At 32.9% G+C, this 14,857-nt stretch overlaps 1 protein-coding gene across 4 annotated transcripts in view; it reads right to left on the minus strand.

The window, feature by feature from the left end:
* The window catches only part of LOC106670297 (lactoperoxidase-like), a 91,258-nt gene that overhangs the window by 53,125 nt on the left and 23,276 nt on the right, over positions 1-14,857 (minus strand). For 3 of the 4 annotated variants that reach the window (XM_014400488.2, XM_014400487.2, XM_024228857.1), the window contains one exon: positions 9,809-10,029. In XM_014400488.2, coding sequence (XP_014255974.1) covers positions 9,809-10,029 — 221 coding nt within the window. Of the gene's footprint in view, positions 1-9,808; positions 10,030-11,099; positions 11,118-14,857 lie in introns of those variants that run through there. The other variant, XM_024228858.1, reaches the window with a different exon arrangement.

Consider the following 14,857-nt stretch of genomic DNA (forward strand, 5'->3'; position numbering starts at 1 on the left):
CCGGCACTTAAATATTCCGACGTCTTTGTATTCAGCAATATCGAGCCGTTAAGGAGGCGGTGGAGGGTAATTTTTGCCGCCCCCGCCGCTAATTGTGTAATAGACACTTTGTCGGTCATTACTTGGCTTCCGGCGAAAGTAATCTGGTTACTTGCCGGCGTAACGGAGGGATCCCCAACGGATTTATGAGCATACTTGGAAGGACATTCCGAACCGCTCTCTCATTGTCCACAACTAGGTAGAAACCATTGCCCAACTTGTGGAAATATTCCATAACTTTTCAACATATTGATCGGTTACATTGATACTTTTGCAAGGGGCTATTATTATTCGCATCTTGGTTTATTTATGCTGATGAACAACAGAAAAAATAGATAACTTTTTAATAACTCGTTTTTTATTTCAATGCCATCGATCGATATTATATTACTTGTGTATGTGCTCGTCGGCCGCAATAAAAATAAAATAAAAAATAACATAAAGTATGTAAAACACTTGTCAACGGTTTCCTGATTTTCTCAACAACCAAAGTGGAAAGCAGTTTAATTGCTAAAACCTGCAATAACTCTGGCCAAACGTAAAACATAATCCTAGTCTATATCTTCGGGGCTCCGTCCCAACCCTGGATGATGTGTCGTATTAAGGATGCAGAAAATAATAAATATTTCTTAAAAATAAGAGAAAAGTGTCTGTTTCTTAGTGATCTGTTGTTCCATAATTTGTTGAAATCGTGAGGAGCGGTCAAGAATGAGGTAGTTAGAAAAACACCTTTTTAATTTTTTTGCCGATGTTTCGACCTTTATTCGGGTCATCTTCAGGGTCTTGTTTTGTCTACATTTTAGTAAGAAAATCCTTTGATTTGTAGCAGCTGGCAGTTTCTTCTGGTTCCTTGCCATGTTTTTGAGTCTAGCAGTGGTTTGATGTCAATGTTTGTAAGTTAGATGTTCTTAAAAACCCATGACGGTTGTGTTGTTGCAAGGCTCTGAAGATGACCTGAATAAAGGTCGAAACGTCAGCAAAAATGAAAACGGTGTTTTTCTAAACTATTTCATTCTTGATCGCTCCTCACTACTTCAAGAAAATAAGAGAAAAACTGAAGCAAAATAACTGTTCGAGGGTAATTAATTAGTGGAATGTATGGAAGCGAACAGGACGAGAATTGGACTAGACATCCACAGGAAGGATTGTGGGTTGGGAGCAGAGGTAGGATAAATTTTAGATTATTTGGGAAACAAGACAAACAATTATAATTCGAACATTACAAAATATTTATTCAGATATCGTGAGATGCGGTCGGGTGTGATGTAGGTTTCAGAAAAACATTTTTTTTATCGTGCCAACGTTTCGATCTTTTATTGAGTTCATCTTCAGTCTTTTATATACCGACTTCAAAACCAAACATATATAAACATAAAACAGCAAAATCGCACTGGCACTCTCAACACAACATGCAAGGATGGCATAATTACACAGAAGACAAACACTTTGAGTGAGTAGAAATACTTTGTTTGAATATAATATATATTTTGCATTGTATAAATTCACTTTTCCACATCCTAAATGTAATTCTTAAAGGGAAACATTGTTTGTAAATCCCAGGCCCTGAAGATGATCTCAATAAAAGATCGAAACGTTGGCACGATAAAGAAAATGTTTTTCTGAAACTTACATCACACCCGCCCGCATCTCACGATATCTGAATAACTATCGATTAACGGTCACTAATCTCTACACATTACAAAATATCAGGAATTTTTCGTAAAAGGTAGAAAATTGCAAAAAAGAAGCCATTAACAAAGTCAAACCTAAGATAAAACTGCACTACTTTTTTCAGTTACAAAATAAATTTGCAATATACTTAAAGAAACCATTAGATTTTCCTATATTTTAATCTGATAGTTACACTTTATTTACGTAGTGAGTTCGATTAAAAATACCTGAATAAAAATAAATAAATGACGGTCATACTATATTTTAATTAAATAAATAATATAAGTAAGATGAAATAATTTGTAATTATGCCAAGCACAAAGTAGGAAGAAAGCAGTAACTCAACAAGACGCTTAAATTGGTTCATTAAAAAAGTACTGGTAATTATGTGAAAATTAGTCCAAAACCAGATGGAACAATACCCCAGGCATGAGGCACGCGAATTCACAAAAAGGCCATTTGCTAGATTTAGAGATTACTGTAATGTAACCGCAACAGAACCAGGATTCTGGTTGGGCTCCTCCGGCCTAAGAAGGCATATGCACCGGATAGGAATACAGACAGAAGAACGCTGGTACTGCCTAGAAGAATAGGAGACCGCAAAACACTTTTTTGTTTTTGTGAGTGTCTATTTAGGTGCAGATTTTTGCAAACTAGGAGAGGAAAAGCTTCAAGCAAGATCCTACAGTAAGGAACCTGAAGCTGGTCTGTGAGTTATAAAAATAGTTATAAAAGAGAAGCACAATAGATCTACAACAATAGGTGGAGGAGCACATGGCCTTGTGGCCACCTCTTTTATTCCTATTCCTATCCCCAAAATTAAGTTAGTATAGCATTTAAAATGTCCATCTTTTACAAAAATATCATCTTAAGGACAGAAATCTTAAAATTTTTTCAAAGACGTATTTTTCTTTATTTGAAACTGTATGTATTTCTATCGTTGTGTCAGCTACAACATACTTATTGTAAAATAAACTAAATTTAGCGAGTTCAGAAAATCACTAGTTTTAACCAAAACTACAATTTTATACAAACTCATTTAATTATGATGGTTTGAGAGAAATTTCACTAAATTAACCGAAAATCGTTTAGTAATAAATTAAAACTAAAAATGTATTATTTGTTATTACTCTTTATAAAGCATATTACCACCTCTGACCTCGCGACATACCTTACATCTTCTTGACATCGAATTTTATCATGTGAAACAGAATCCCGTTCTTATTTTTTTGAAGGTTTGTTTGAAACTTTTCAACACTTGCAGGGGCGGTGAACGATGCCTAACCAGCCTCTTTATCATGTCCTGTAAGAGTTCTACCTGATTCATGTCAGGAGAACGGCTTGGTCAATTGTGGTAATCCCTACATCCTCCATGTAATGAGAGACAACTCGAGCTACATGAGGTCAAGCGTTATCACGCATTAACACGAAGTGGAACCCAATAAATCGAGACAATGGGACCATAGGGTCCAGAAGAACTTCCTGAATGTACCTTGGTGCAGTGAAACATCCATTCTGGGTGATAATCACTACCAGACATGATTCCACCCTGTACCGTAAGTGACTCAACCAGCTCTCACCTGTGAAGAGAACAGCACTCCATTGTTCAAGCAAGATGTTGATTTGCGAAAGTCTTCTTTCTACTCAATGCCTCTACAGTAGTAGAGATCCTGATGCGGGAGTATTCTCACGAAGTCTTCTGACGACAGTTTTACAGCTCACCCCTTATGTTATGGACCGTTTGAAGTTGACTGGCGTTCAACGAAGCCGTTAGTGACGATAACGTAGTGCGGTAAGAGTAATAACACGAACCTACCTAGCCGTCATAAATGACGATCAATCACTACCTTCTCTTCGATCAAGTCTTACGGTAACCCTGAACCGCAGCAGAGCATCGTGGATGTGAGAGTGCGGCACAACCAGAACTTGGGCTATGTAACGACGCTACCTCCGTCATTGGCCAAAGCATCTCGACTTAAAACCTTGCTTTGAAGAAAAATAATGATAATTAAATTTTTACTCAAACTTATTGTATGTCCACAGAAAACGGTTTTCAATAAATGGCCTTCAACCTCAGAGAAAACAATTTAAAAACTTATTAAGTCAATCGACAAGTTGACTCTGGAAAGGATGAAATTTGATTTTCTTTATACTAAAGAGTGAAAAATTATTATTAACAGTATAAACGTCAACAACAAATTATTAACGTTGTGCTCACATTTTAGGTCAACTAATAATTTTAATACCTAGTTATTATGAAAAATAAACACATAAATACAAGTGTCCGATTTTTTTAATATTAATTTTTTTAATATTTATTAATATTTTATTTTAATATTAATTTTTTAATATTTGATCTGTAAATCTAAATATATCACTGAATTATTTTTAAAATAATTAATTTTTATAAAGGCCTATAAACTGCCAAAAAATGGAATATATCGTCAATATTTAATTCAAACACATGATTGTTCATTTAAGTATAGGTTTATAGTTCAAGTTGTTTCTAACATTAAAATATCTCTTTTCCCTATTTCATATTATTAAGAACTTATGAACACAAAATACTAATGATTGCATAGTAAACTATGTAGGTATACGCTAATTTAGAAAAGTTCCTATTTTAATTGTATATTTGTTCTGTATTTGTACTTTCACTATCCTTAATCAATATCCAATCCAGTATGATTTTTGTTAGGGACCTGCCGTTAGTTCTATCGCCCAGTCAACTGCTTTCTAATCTAAGCTATTTCTATTTTAACCATAAATTATGCTAAAGTTCTAGTGAAAGTCGGCCATGTGACAAATTTGTCTGCCTATCCTCGCTGTTTTCGCGTGACAGACGTTTTTCCGCTTTTTGCTATCTTCAGCGTTGACTTTATGTGTTGTTTTTCTTAGTGAATTCCTTTTATACATTAGTGAAGGGTGTGACACAGAACATGTCGGTGTTATTTTTACCATTTGTCAAGTTTTCTTTTTATTTACTGAAGTGTTTAGAATGGAGTAAATGTTATGTTGCTGATTTTTGAGTTGATGAATTTCTTCTGTTCTATGCGTTGGGCTTGTATATCTCTAATTTTCAAGTATACTGACTTGCCGTCCGTTTTGTACGTCATTTGTGTTGTTGAAGACCTGTGGTGGTTTTGGGTGAAATGAGCTCCATAATTTGATTTTCGGTTTTATCCCTTGTTATTCATTATATGTGCTTTTGTACCTGTCTAATTTCTTTCGGTTTTTCCATGTTTTGTCCCAGAGGTTTTCTTTTAATGGACATCCTTACTAATGTTTTCCTGTCTAATTTTGTAAATAGATTTGTTCATTTCTAACTATCTTTCACTTTCTATGTGAATGTGGTCTATTAATTATCTTTTTCTTGGGTTTAGTCGCTGTTGTTCGCTATGTTTTTATAATTTTAGACTAGTACTGCTATTTTTTTATTTGTGGCTGGGTTGAGTCAACGTCAATGATGTCTGTTGCTTGTTTTTTATTATTAGTTTTTGTAATGATTAAGATTAAAGGATTTTATTGTGAACTAATCGACACTTGATCACTGTACCGGGTCTCCCTGGTTTTTTTGCTATTTTGTCAGGAATTATCACAGTTCTTCTATCAAACTCCGATCAGAGTTGATGCCGGGTGTTGGTTTGCGAGTCGGTGAACTCGTGCTGAATCGGCATTGACTCATTTATTGGGTCCGTCTTCACTCGCAGGTTTGTGGAACGCGAAGCTGAAACGCGTTCGAGTTCAAGTACGCGCGAGTGAAAACCGACCAATGCCCGTTTTGCAAAACATCGATTAATTCTACATGTGTTCTACATCTACGGGTCTGTTAGAACATTATCTATGTTGTTTAAGTAAGTTTAATACCACTTGTCTTCTAGTTTATGAATTTCTCAAGCTAAGAGTAAATACAGTTCAGATTCGTGGTATTTTCAGCAGTTTTGTTGGTGAAGAAGGGCGCGAAAGGGATTTGTCAGTGTGTTAGGTTCGGGATCTTTATCTTGCAGACTCATGAGCCTGAATAAGTAAAATTAACGATAGTTACCCTCGGACCCCTGACCGCACATATTTGCATTAAAGACCTCATTACAGTCCATCTCGAGCCCAGATTCGTTTGGAATCATGGTTTTTATTATTCGATTTTTTCAATTTTACATGAATTTACAAAAAAAAAATTGATATCCTTCATAATATATTCAGTATCACTTTTGCATCATAAGAAATAAACAGATTTATGCAAGTAATATGTAATTCTTGTAAATCGCGCTTCTCCGAAATTAACACAGAAAGGGGATAATCAAATAGAAAACTATCTTCGTGCAGTAAAACGCTTGTCAATTAAAAACGAAGAAAACTGATCGTATCAAATGTCCCATAAGGGATTTCGACAAAATTGGCCATTCGTTGTTTGCCCGTTGGAGAGGATGTTGTAACTTCGATGTACCATGGTTTGAATGGGCTAATTACACCAAGGCGACTATCCCTCTTTGTTTGATGGGAATTTTCTTGACCGGGTAAGTATTGTTTGCACGGAAGAAAAAAAATACCCGTCAATTAGTCTCGTCTCGCAGTGCTGAACACCCAGAAACTTTCTTGCACAAACCTCACACTTTTCGGTTTGTGACTCAACACGATTATTTTATACAAAGACCATTTATTTCTTTTTCTATTTATTTAAAAAGTGAATGTGTAAATCGTAGTCAAAACGTGATCAAATAAAATCTCTTCGTCTAACATCATCAACAAATAAAAGACAAGTCCAATCTTCAAAATACAACCTAAAATAAATCGTATATATAACCAACATTCATTGATATTTATTTCTGATCACCAAGCACATAAGAATTGAACTGCATTTATACTTATTTATAAAATATAATTGTAATATTAAAAAAAGATTGATAAAATTGCTTCCAATATTTTAAGTACTCAACTTCAGACAATATTATTTATTTGTATAATATAAATTAATATAATAATACCCTGTTAAATCCACTGTTTTAAACAGCAGATGGCACAACTAGATTTTCTCAGAGAAATCATTATATTTGCAGTATCACCATGGGAAAAAATCAGTATACTACGCTATAACTGTAAAGATTTTTGGATTTTTACCTTGAAAACTATTCCAAAGATACTTGTTTTTTCTATTGAAACCTTAGCAAAAGAACAATGCATTTGTTAGATTTCAACTAGCGCATAAAATTGAGAGAAAAATGTAAGATTGACTAGATTGGTAAAGATGTACTTGCTTCCAATAGTTGCAAATTCAGTCATATTATTTATTTATATGGGATAACTAATATAATAAAACTCTATTTAATCCAATGTTTTAACAGCAGATGGAACAATGAGATTTTTCTTCATTATATTTGTAATATCGCCAGAGAAAAATAGGTATACTTCGCTGTACAACGATTTTTTTTTTAACTTGAAAACTTGTCCAGAAACGCTCTTTTTGCTTCGAACCCTTATCAAAACATTATATTTGTTAGATTACAATTAACACATAAAACAGAGAAAAAAATGTTCTGTCGAGAAAATTGGAAACTGAAGTAAACATAAATTTTCAGGGCAGAATAAAAGCCAAAAGCTATTAGTACTGTATTCAAAAAAAAAAAAAAATACATGAAAGTATAAGAGAACTTTACCGCTTTGGTTTTTACAAAAACAGTCATCCTATCTAATATATAGTATAATTTTTCTTGTAGACGATTCCATACTTTTATTTATAATTTGTTAAAAAGTAACAATAATAGGGGAAAAAAGGAGTGAAGATCGATCTGGACAAATTCGAATTTATTTTAACTTTTATGTGCAGGAGCAAGTTATCCTTTTCTTTGAATCAATGTAGTATGGATTTTATCCTATCATGGAAAATTATTATTGTCATTAATTAGGCAAAAACTTAATTTATTATACTTGTCATTATAATTGCCGTAATTATAAAATAATAATTCATAAATGAAGGTAATTTTATATTAAGATAATTTGGCATTTTGTTGAATTGAAACATTGAATAAAATCGTCTGAAAACATCAGAATTCCAGAAAACCGGGAACGTTGCACCGGAATTATCTAGTTCCTTGCCTTCCATTTCAATATTTTGTTAATTTTTCTTCTCTAATTTTTGTTTTATCATGTCAAGACTATAACTAATTTTCTTACATTTTGCTAATTTTATTTACAGTTCATTTTACTTATAATTCTTGTTTCTTCATGTCAAGAAAATAACTAATTTTTTAGTTTCTCGCCTTCATTTTCAATATTTTGCCAATTTTACTTACAGTCCGTTTTACTTCATGTCGAGAAAATAACTAATTTGCCTAGGAAATATTATTTAGATGGATTAAAGAATAGTTTCTGAATCAAATATCATACATTTTTTTGAAATACTTTAATATTTAAAACTCTAAGTAATTATTACGTAAAATTAACGTTAAGTTCTTTTAAATTTTGGTTAAATTAAGTTAATATATTAAGTTTAGTAAAAATTAGTTAGATAAATAAAAATTAGTACATTTCCGGGTATAGAAAAATCTTTCCTAACGGTTTTAACAATGAAAAAATACATTATATTCCATACATTTGTATTCTAAAATGAAATATTTTTTTTAGTGTTAAGTTTAATTTGTTTACTATGAATTCGCCAAAACTAGTTTTACAAGAATATTTTTTAATAGAATGGAAATAGTTTTAGTAATATTTTGCCAATATTATTTTTTTTATTGGTTTTAAAATTTAATTTCTACCCTTATTTCTACAGACAGTGCAAGAGACAGGAGCATGGAAAAACAAGATGTGATAAGTTGTCTTTTATTAATAATTTTATATTCCATTATTTACTTTTTTTAACCGATGTTCTTCAGTCAGCTTTTTTTTATCGGATAGCAACTATTCTCTTTCGTTTGTCAAATACATCTGGAAATATTAAATGACAGGAGAAACGAAGAATACGAGATGATAGGTTTTCGAAATATTATATAGTCAATGTTAAACTTTAAAAACTTTATACAACGAATAGAGGAAAATTATTTAATTAATTGCAGATTTGTTTACTATGAATTCGCAAACACTAGTTTATCAAGAAAATTTTTTAATGGAATGGAAATTGATGAACTGTTTTAGAAATATTTTCCCAATATTATTATTTTTTTGGTATTAAAATTTAACTTTTTCCCTCATTTCTACAGTCAATGCAACAGACAGTAGCAAGGAAAAACAGTATATGATGAGTTTTATTTGGTTAAAAATGTTACATTCAATTGTTTACTTTTTTAAATTGATACTCTTCAGTTAAAATTTTTTATCGGATAGCAACTATTCTCTTTCGTTTGTCAAATACGTCTGAAAATAATAAATGATAGGGGAAACGAAGAATACAAGATGATAGATTTTCGAAATATTATATTGTCAATGTTAAACATTAAAAATGATCTATAACGAATAGAGAAAAATTATTTCCGAGCTTAAGTTTATTACTGACAATATTTCATTATGAATACACTATGAATTCAAGAAAAATTTATTTGAAACCAAAATGAACAGCTATTTTTTGAAATTATATTTTGCCTTTACCGTTCTTTTATAGATGGTGAAATTTAATTACATTCCATTATAAATAGCAAGCTAATCAAAGTTTCGAGGGGTTATAAAGCAGCTAAATTCGATTATTCAATTATATTAAATTTAACTGATGTTAGTCATTTAGTAGTAAAAACTTAATTTCTTACAAATGTATAGACGACAGTGGTTCAGATGAATAAAAATCTTGTGACACTACATCACAGTGACAAATTTTTGTTAACAGATAATATTTTCCATTGTGAAAACTATTCATTTTAAAACGAAAATTGTATTTTTTTAATATTTTCGATAAGTTTTTGTAACTTTTTTGTTAATTTTATGCCCGGATGATTACAGCCTCTGGGGCCGACAAGTCATCTTCATTCCAGAACTATATTGTGAATGGGTAAATTTCCAAGGATCTACATTCTTTTTGTTAGTGAAATATACAATGTCATGCAATGAAATTGAGAAAAGAAAAGATTTTAATGTTTAAGATGAAGATGAAGAAGAAGAAGGCTGCGGTACTCACCGTCGGCGTACTGTGGCAGGAGAAGGCGCGAGAAGGGGAAGGAAGCTGCGCCCCATGCGGGCCGGTCCAGGTTGTTGCAAGTGCCGTCGTGCCGTCTGTAGCGCTCCTCCTGGCACGACTCTGAGGCGGAAAGTGCTCGGGCGCAGAACGGACCTATCTCGCTCAAAGAGACATCCAGCCGGGGGAGGGCCGCCTCCGTCTCGCGCCGGCTCAACCTGAACCTGCCGACCCACCGAAACTGCTTATTCACCGAAAGACAAGTCTCTCACTTATGGCAAATCTCTATGACGAATCTCAAACGTACGTTTAGAAATTTGTCCGAAAAGACCAACGGGCAAATCAAAAAACTGGCATTTTTACGAGCAACAAATCACAATTTTGTCGAAATATTGAAAAGTTGATGAAACCTCACATGATTTGAGGGCATAAACACAGTTCATAATTGTCATCATAAATGGAAACTCATAATAACTAGGGAAAATCATCCTAACAAGCAAAAACCTTTATAATTAGTAAAAACTACTTTAAAAAGTAAACGCAAAAATGAGTAAAATCCGTCATAACACTCAAAGAAGGTGCCTAGAAAGCCTGGAAAGTCCAGTGGGCAAATCACAAGACCTGTTTTTTTTTACGAGTTACAGATCTTGCATTTATCGAAATATAGCAAAATTGACTATACTTCACGAGATTTGAAGACATGAAAAAAGTTCATAGTAGTCATCATAAAACTAAACTCAAAATTGCTAGGGAAAATCATCTTAACAAGCAAAAACCTACAAAATTTGTAAAAACTGTATAAAAAGTAAACGCTAAAATGAGCAAAATCCATCATAACAATCAACGGAGGATCCTGGAAGGCATGAAAAAACCAACGGGCAAAACAAAAACACTGGCATTTGTACGAGCAAAAAAATCATAATTTTGTCGAAATATTGAAAAGTTGATGAAACCTCACATGATTTGAGGGCATAAACACAGTTCATAATTGTCTTCATAAATGGAAACTCATAATAACTAGGGAAAATCATCCTAACAAGCAAAAACCTTTATAATTAGTAAAAACTACTTTAAAAAGTAAACGCAAAAATGAGTAAAATCCGTCATAACACTCAAAGAAGGTGCCTAGAAAGCCTGGAAAGTCCAGTGGGCAAATCACAAGACCTGTTTTTTTTTACGAGTTACAGATCTTGCATTTATCGAAATATAGCAAAATTGACTATACTTCACGAGATTTGAAGACATGAAAAAAGTTCATAGTAGTCATCATAAAACTAAACTAAAATTTTGTCACCTCGAACTTCCTGGAGCAGATGAATCGCTTGAAAAAAAGTAAGGTGCCGGTTTTGCGAAATTCTCGAAGTCAAAACACGATCATCCTGTGATTCTGTTACCCTAGGGCGTCCAGAACCGGGCCTTCTATGGTAGGACCCAGTTTCTCGTCTAACATCGTCTCGCAGTGTTTCGTAGGGAACTCCGATGGCAATAGCCGCATACCTGATGGAACGTCCATCATCAATAGTTCCACACCACGCGCAACATCCTCAGCATTAAGTTGCATTTTTAACTTTAAAAATTGAAATTAAAAAACAAAGATGAAAACTTAACAGTTTATAGCTTCAGAATTCAAATGAGACCGAATAAACTATTTAAATTCCGTAAAAAGTAAACATTGAAAAATCCTTTATCCTTGTTTTGGGTTAAAGATTAAGTGTGTTTACGTCTAATTGATATTCCCAATTTAAAACATAGCATAAACAAATATTTGTTGGTAAAAACGATGAGACATATTAAGTGCAGAATTTCATTTTATCGAGAAAATGAAAAAATAATCAATTGGGTGGAATTTTTGCTGTGATTGTACACAGGGTGGGCCATTTTTTGACGCACCATTGGAAAATCAACGTGGGCGCGTTTAAATCTGACTCAAGGCTATTTCCTTTGACTGATACGTTAATAAAAGTAACTGAGACAATTTTCGGTGCACCATAGGAAAATCAACGTTGGTGCGTCTAATTAGGACTCGGCACATTTTATTTTGATAGTCTCGTACCAAAAAATAGGCGACTCACTTTTCGATGCACCATTCGTTACAAATTAGTTTTAGTAGGTTGGAAGGAAAATAAACAAAACCAATATTATTAACACGTTATTCAAACACAATGTAAAAATAATAAAAAAAATTCTTCACAAATTAATTTGATTAAGGTTTTTTTTTTTTTCCCCCGATCATCGTTTTACGATAGACTAGGATACTGTGTTACAGCAAATGGAGGTCTGTTCGAACAATTATTATAATGATTTTAAACATTTTTGGTTTGCTAACAAAGGAGTGTTACATTTAATTTTGTTACTTTACCAGAAAAAAGGAGATTGTTACATTTATTTAATTTTTTTACTNGGGTGGGGAAGGAAGTCGGTATATAAAAGACAATTTTGTGTAAGGCGTCGGCTTCTTTGAAGTGAAAAATTTGTAACGAATGGTGCGTCGAAAAGTGACTCTCCTATTTTTTTGGTACGAGACTAACAAAATAATGTGCCGAGTCATAATTAGACGCACCGACGTTGATTTTCCAATGGTACACCGAAAATTGACTCACTTTCTTTTATTAACGTATTAATCAAAGGAAATAAGCCTCGATTCAGATTTAAACGCACCCACGTTGATTTTCCAATGGTGCGTCAAAAAATGACTCGCCCTGTATGTACTGTACTGAAATCATATAAATAGACATTCATTCATTTATTCGTTCAACACAAGGACAAATCTCGACAAATGACATAATAAAAATAAGGATATATTGAAAGATGTAAATATAAAGGGACTGTTTACACGATGTAAATTGAATGAACGTTGCGCGCAGAGAGAGATAGACGGTAACAGATGGCAGGTTGCCAACTCTAGATCTGATAGAGTGTGGACCAAGTCAGCAGGTCCAGAGGGGCCATTAGCAGCCCTTATCTAGCATCCCTTGACCGCCCCTGGCTAAACCTAAAGCATTGCCAATACTTTGTACACCTACCGACACCCCGACCAACTTCTTAACAACTCACTTCCAGATAAATCCCCGAATCTCACCACCTACAGTCGTTCCAAATCCTCTCTTCATCAAACCGTTTTTTTTACTGCTAATAACACTTTTCCTTTCTTTCAAATAATAAAGTTAAATTAGCCATAATTTTTCATCTTTATAATGTACTATGAAACGAAATTTTTGCTTTCTTTCAAGATTACCTAAGACTAGAACGTTTTAATTTAAATTTTACTTGTGTTCCTACTGCTCATTTTTTATATCAAATGCTATAGCATTTATGTTAGTACTAACTAAAATTTGTTACTTTACGTTATCACACATAGGTTTAATTGTATTATTTATTAACATTTTTACTTAATATGGTCAATGGCAATGAACATTAATATTTGAAGCGTTTGTTTTGTTTTCGTAATTTGATTTTATCTACCGTTTTAATTATCTATATCTAATTGTACAATAATAGAAATAATGTGTGGTGTTTAGTGACCGTTAGCCAATGATTATTTGGAAACCGTGAGGTGCCGTTGGTATGACGTAGGTTTTAGAAAAACATTTTCTTTATCTTGCCAACGTTTCGATCTTTATTGAGATCATCTTCAGGGCCTGGGATTTATAAATATTGTTTAAATTTTACAAATACATGTAGGATGTGAAAAAATGAATTTATACAATGCAAGAAACTTTTAGATTTAAAAAAAATGAATTTATACAATGATAGAAAATTTTTGATTTAGAATAAGGATGGATTTATACAATGCTAGAAAATTTCAGATTCAATCAAAGTATTTGTTTTCCGTGTAGATGTGTCATTCTTGTGTGTCGTGTTGAGAGTGCCAGTGAGATATTGTTGTTTTATGTATATATACGTTGGATTTTGAAGGAGTGGGGATAGAAGACATTTTTATATGAGGAGTCGGCTTCTTTGAGAAGAAAGGAGCCGACAAAAGGGAAAAATGGTTAATGGTTCGGCCTGATTATTCTTTCAGGATTATTTTTACGGAAATAATTAGAGAAAGGAAAGGCAAATTGTTCAAAAATTAAACTATGTAGAAATATTTTGTGTGTGGAATGTGATGCTGTATTATATATTTTGTGTGATGTGATGATGATATATGTATGTTATCGATGTAGAATTTGATTAATGATATTAGCGAAGCTGCGACTGATTGTTTTGAACTACATTTGAAAAATTTAAACAATTTGCCTTTCCTTTCTCTAATTATCTCCGCGTCTGTTCTGTAATTGATTCTCTTCATGTAAACCATTTCTAAAAAGTTATGTTTGTTTTGTCCTGTGTGTAATATTTTTGGATTGTTAAAGTCGAAATTGAGTTGGTGTTCAAAATGGTGGGTAGACAGTGCTGTAGGATTTTGTTTGGGTTTTTTCCAATCATAGATATGTTGTTTTGCAGTAAAACAACATAAATTTTAAATTTTAAATCCAAAATTGTCGGTTATTGTACAATTTTTTTCACATCCTACATTTGAAAAATTTAAACAACGTTTATAAATCCCAGGTCCTGAAGAAGATCTCAATAAAGGTCGAAACGTTGGCACAATAAAGAGAACGTTTTTCTAAAATCCGCTAGTTTTCGTGGTCCGCTTGACCAATTAATATCTTTCAATTAATTAAGGTTTTTAGTTGAGATAAAAAAGTCAATGTCACGAGCGGGATTCGAACCCACGACCTTCGGCTAGATACGCCGCTGCTCTACCACTTGAGCGATCGTGACTTCGATCCACTCGGCCACTAACATCCCATCTCAACCCCACCTTTTGAATTTTCCCTCCTTTTTGCCATTTTTCAAAAACCTACGTCACACCAGACCGCACCTCACTATCTCCAAATAATCAATATTAATAATACAACTTTAGAGCATAAGGAAAATAAATTCCTCAAAAATGAATATGGATATTTGTAATTTATTCTTATTCTATTAATTTTAATTAAATTAGCCGTCATATTCTTGTTAGTTAGATAAAACAAAATAGAAAATACAAGCCAAAAACAAAGAAAC

The sequence above is a fragment of the Cimex lectularius genome, unplaced genomic scaffold (genome assembly GCF_000648675.2).
Source record: "Cimex lectularius strain Harlan isolate CLEC.00 unplaced genomic scaffold, Clec_2.1 scaffold327, whole genome shotgun sequence".
Lineage (NCBI taxonomy): Eukaryota > Metazoa > Arthropoda > Insecta > Hemiptera > Cimicidae > Cimex > Cimex lectularius.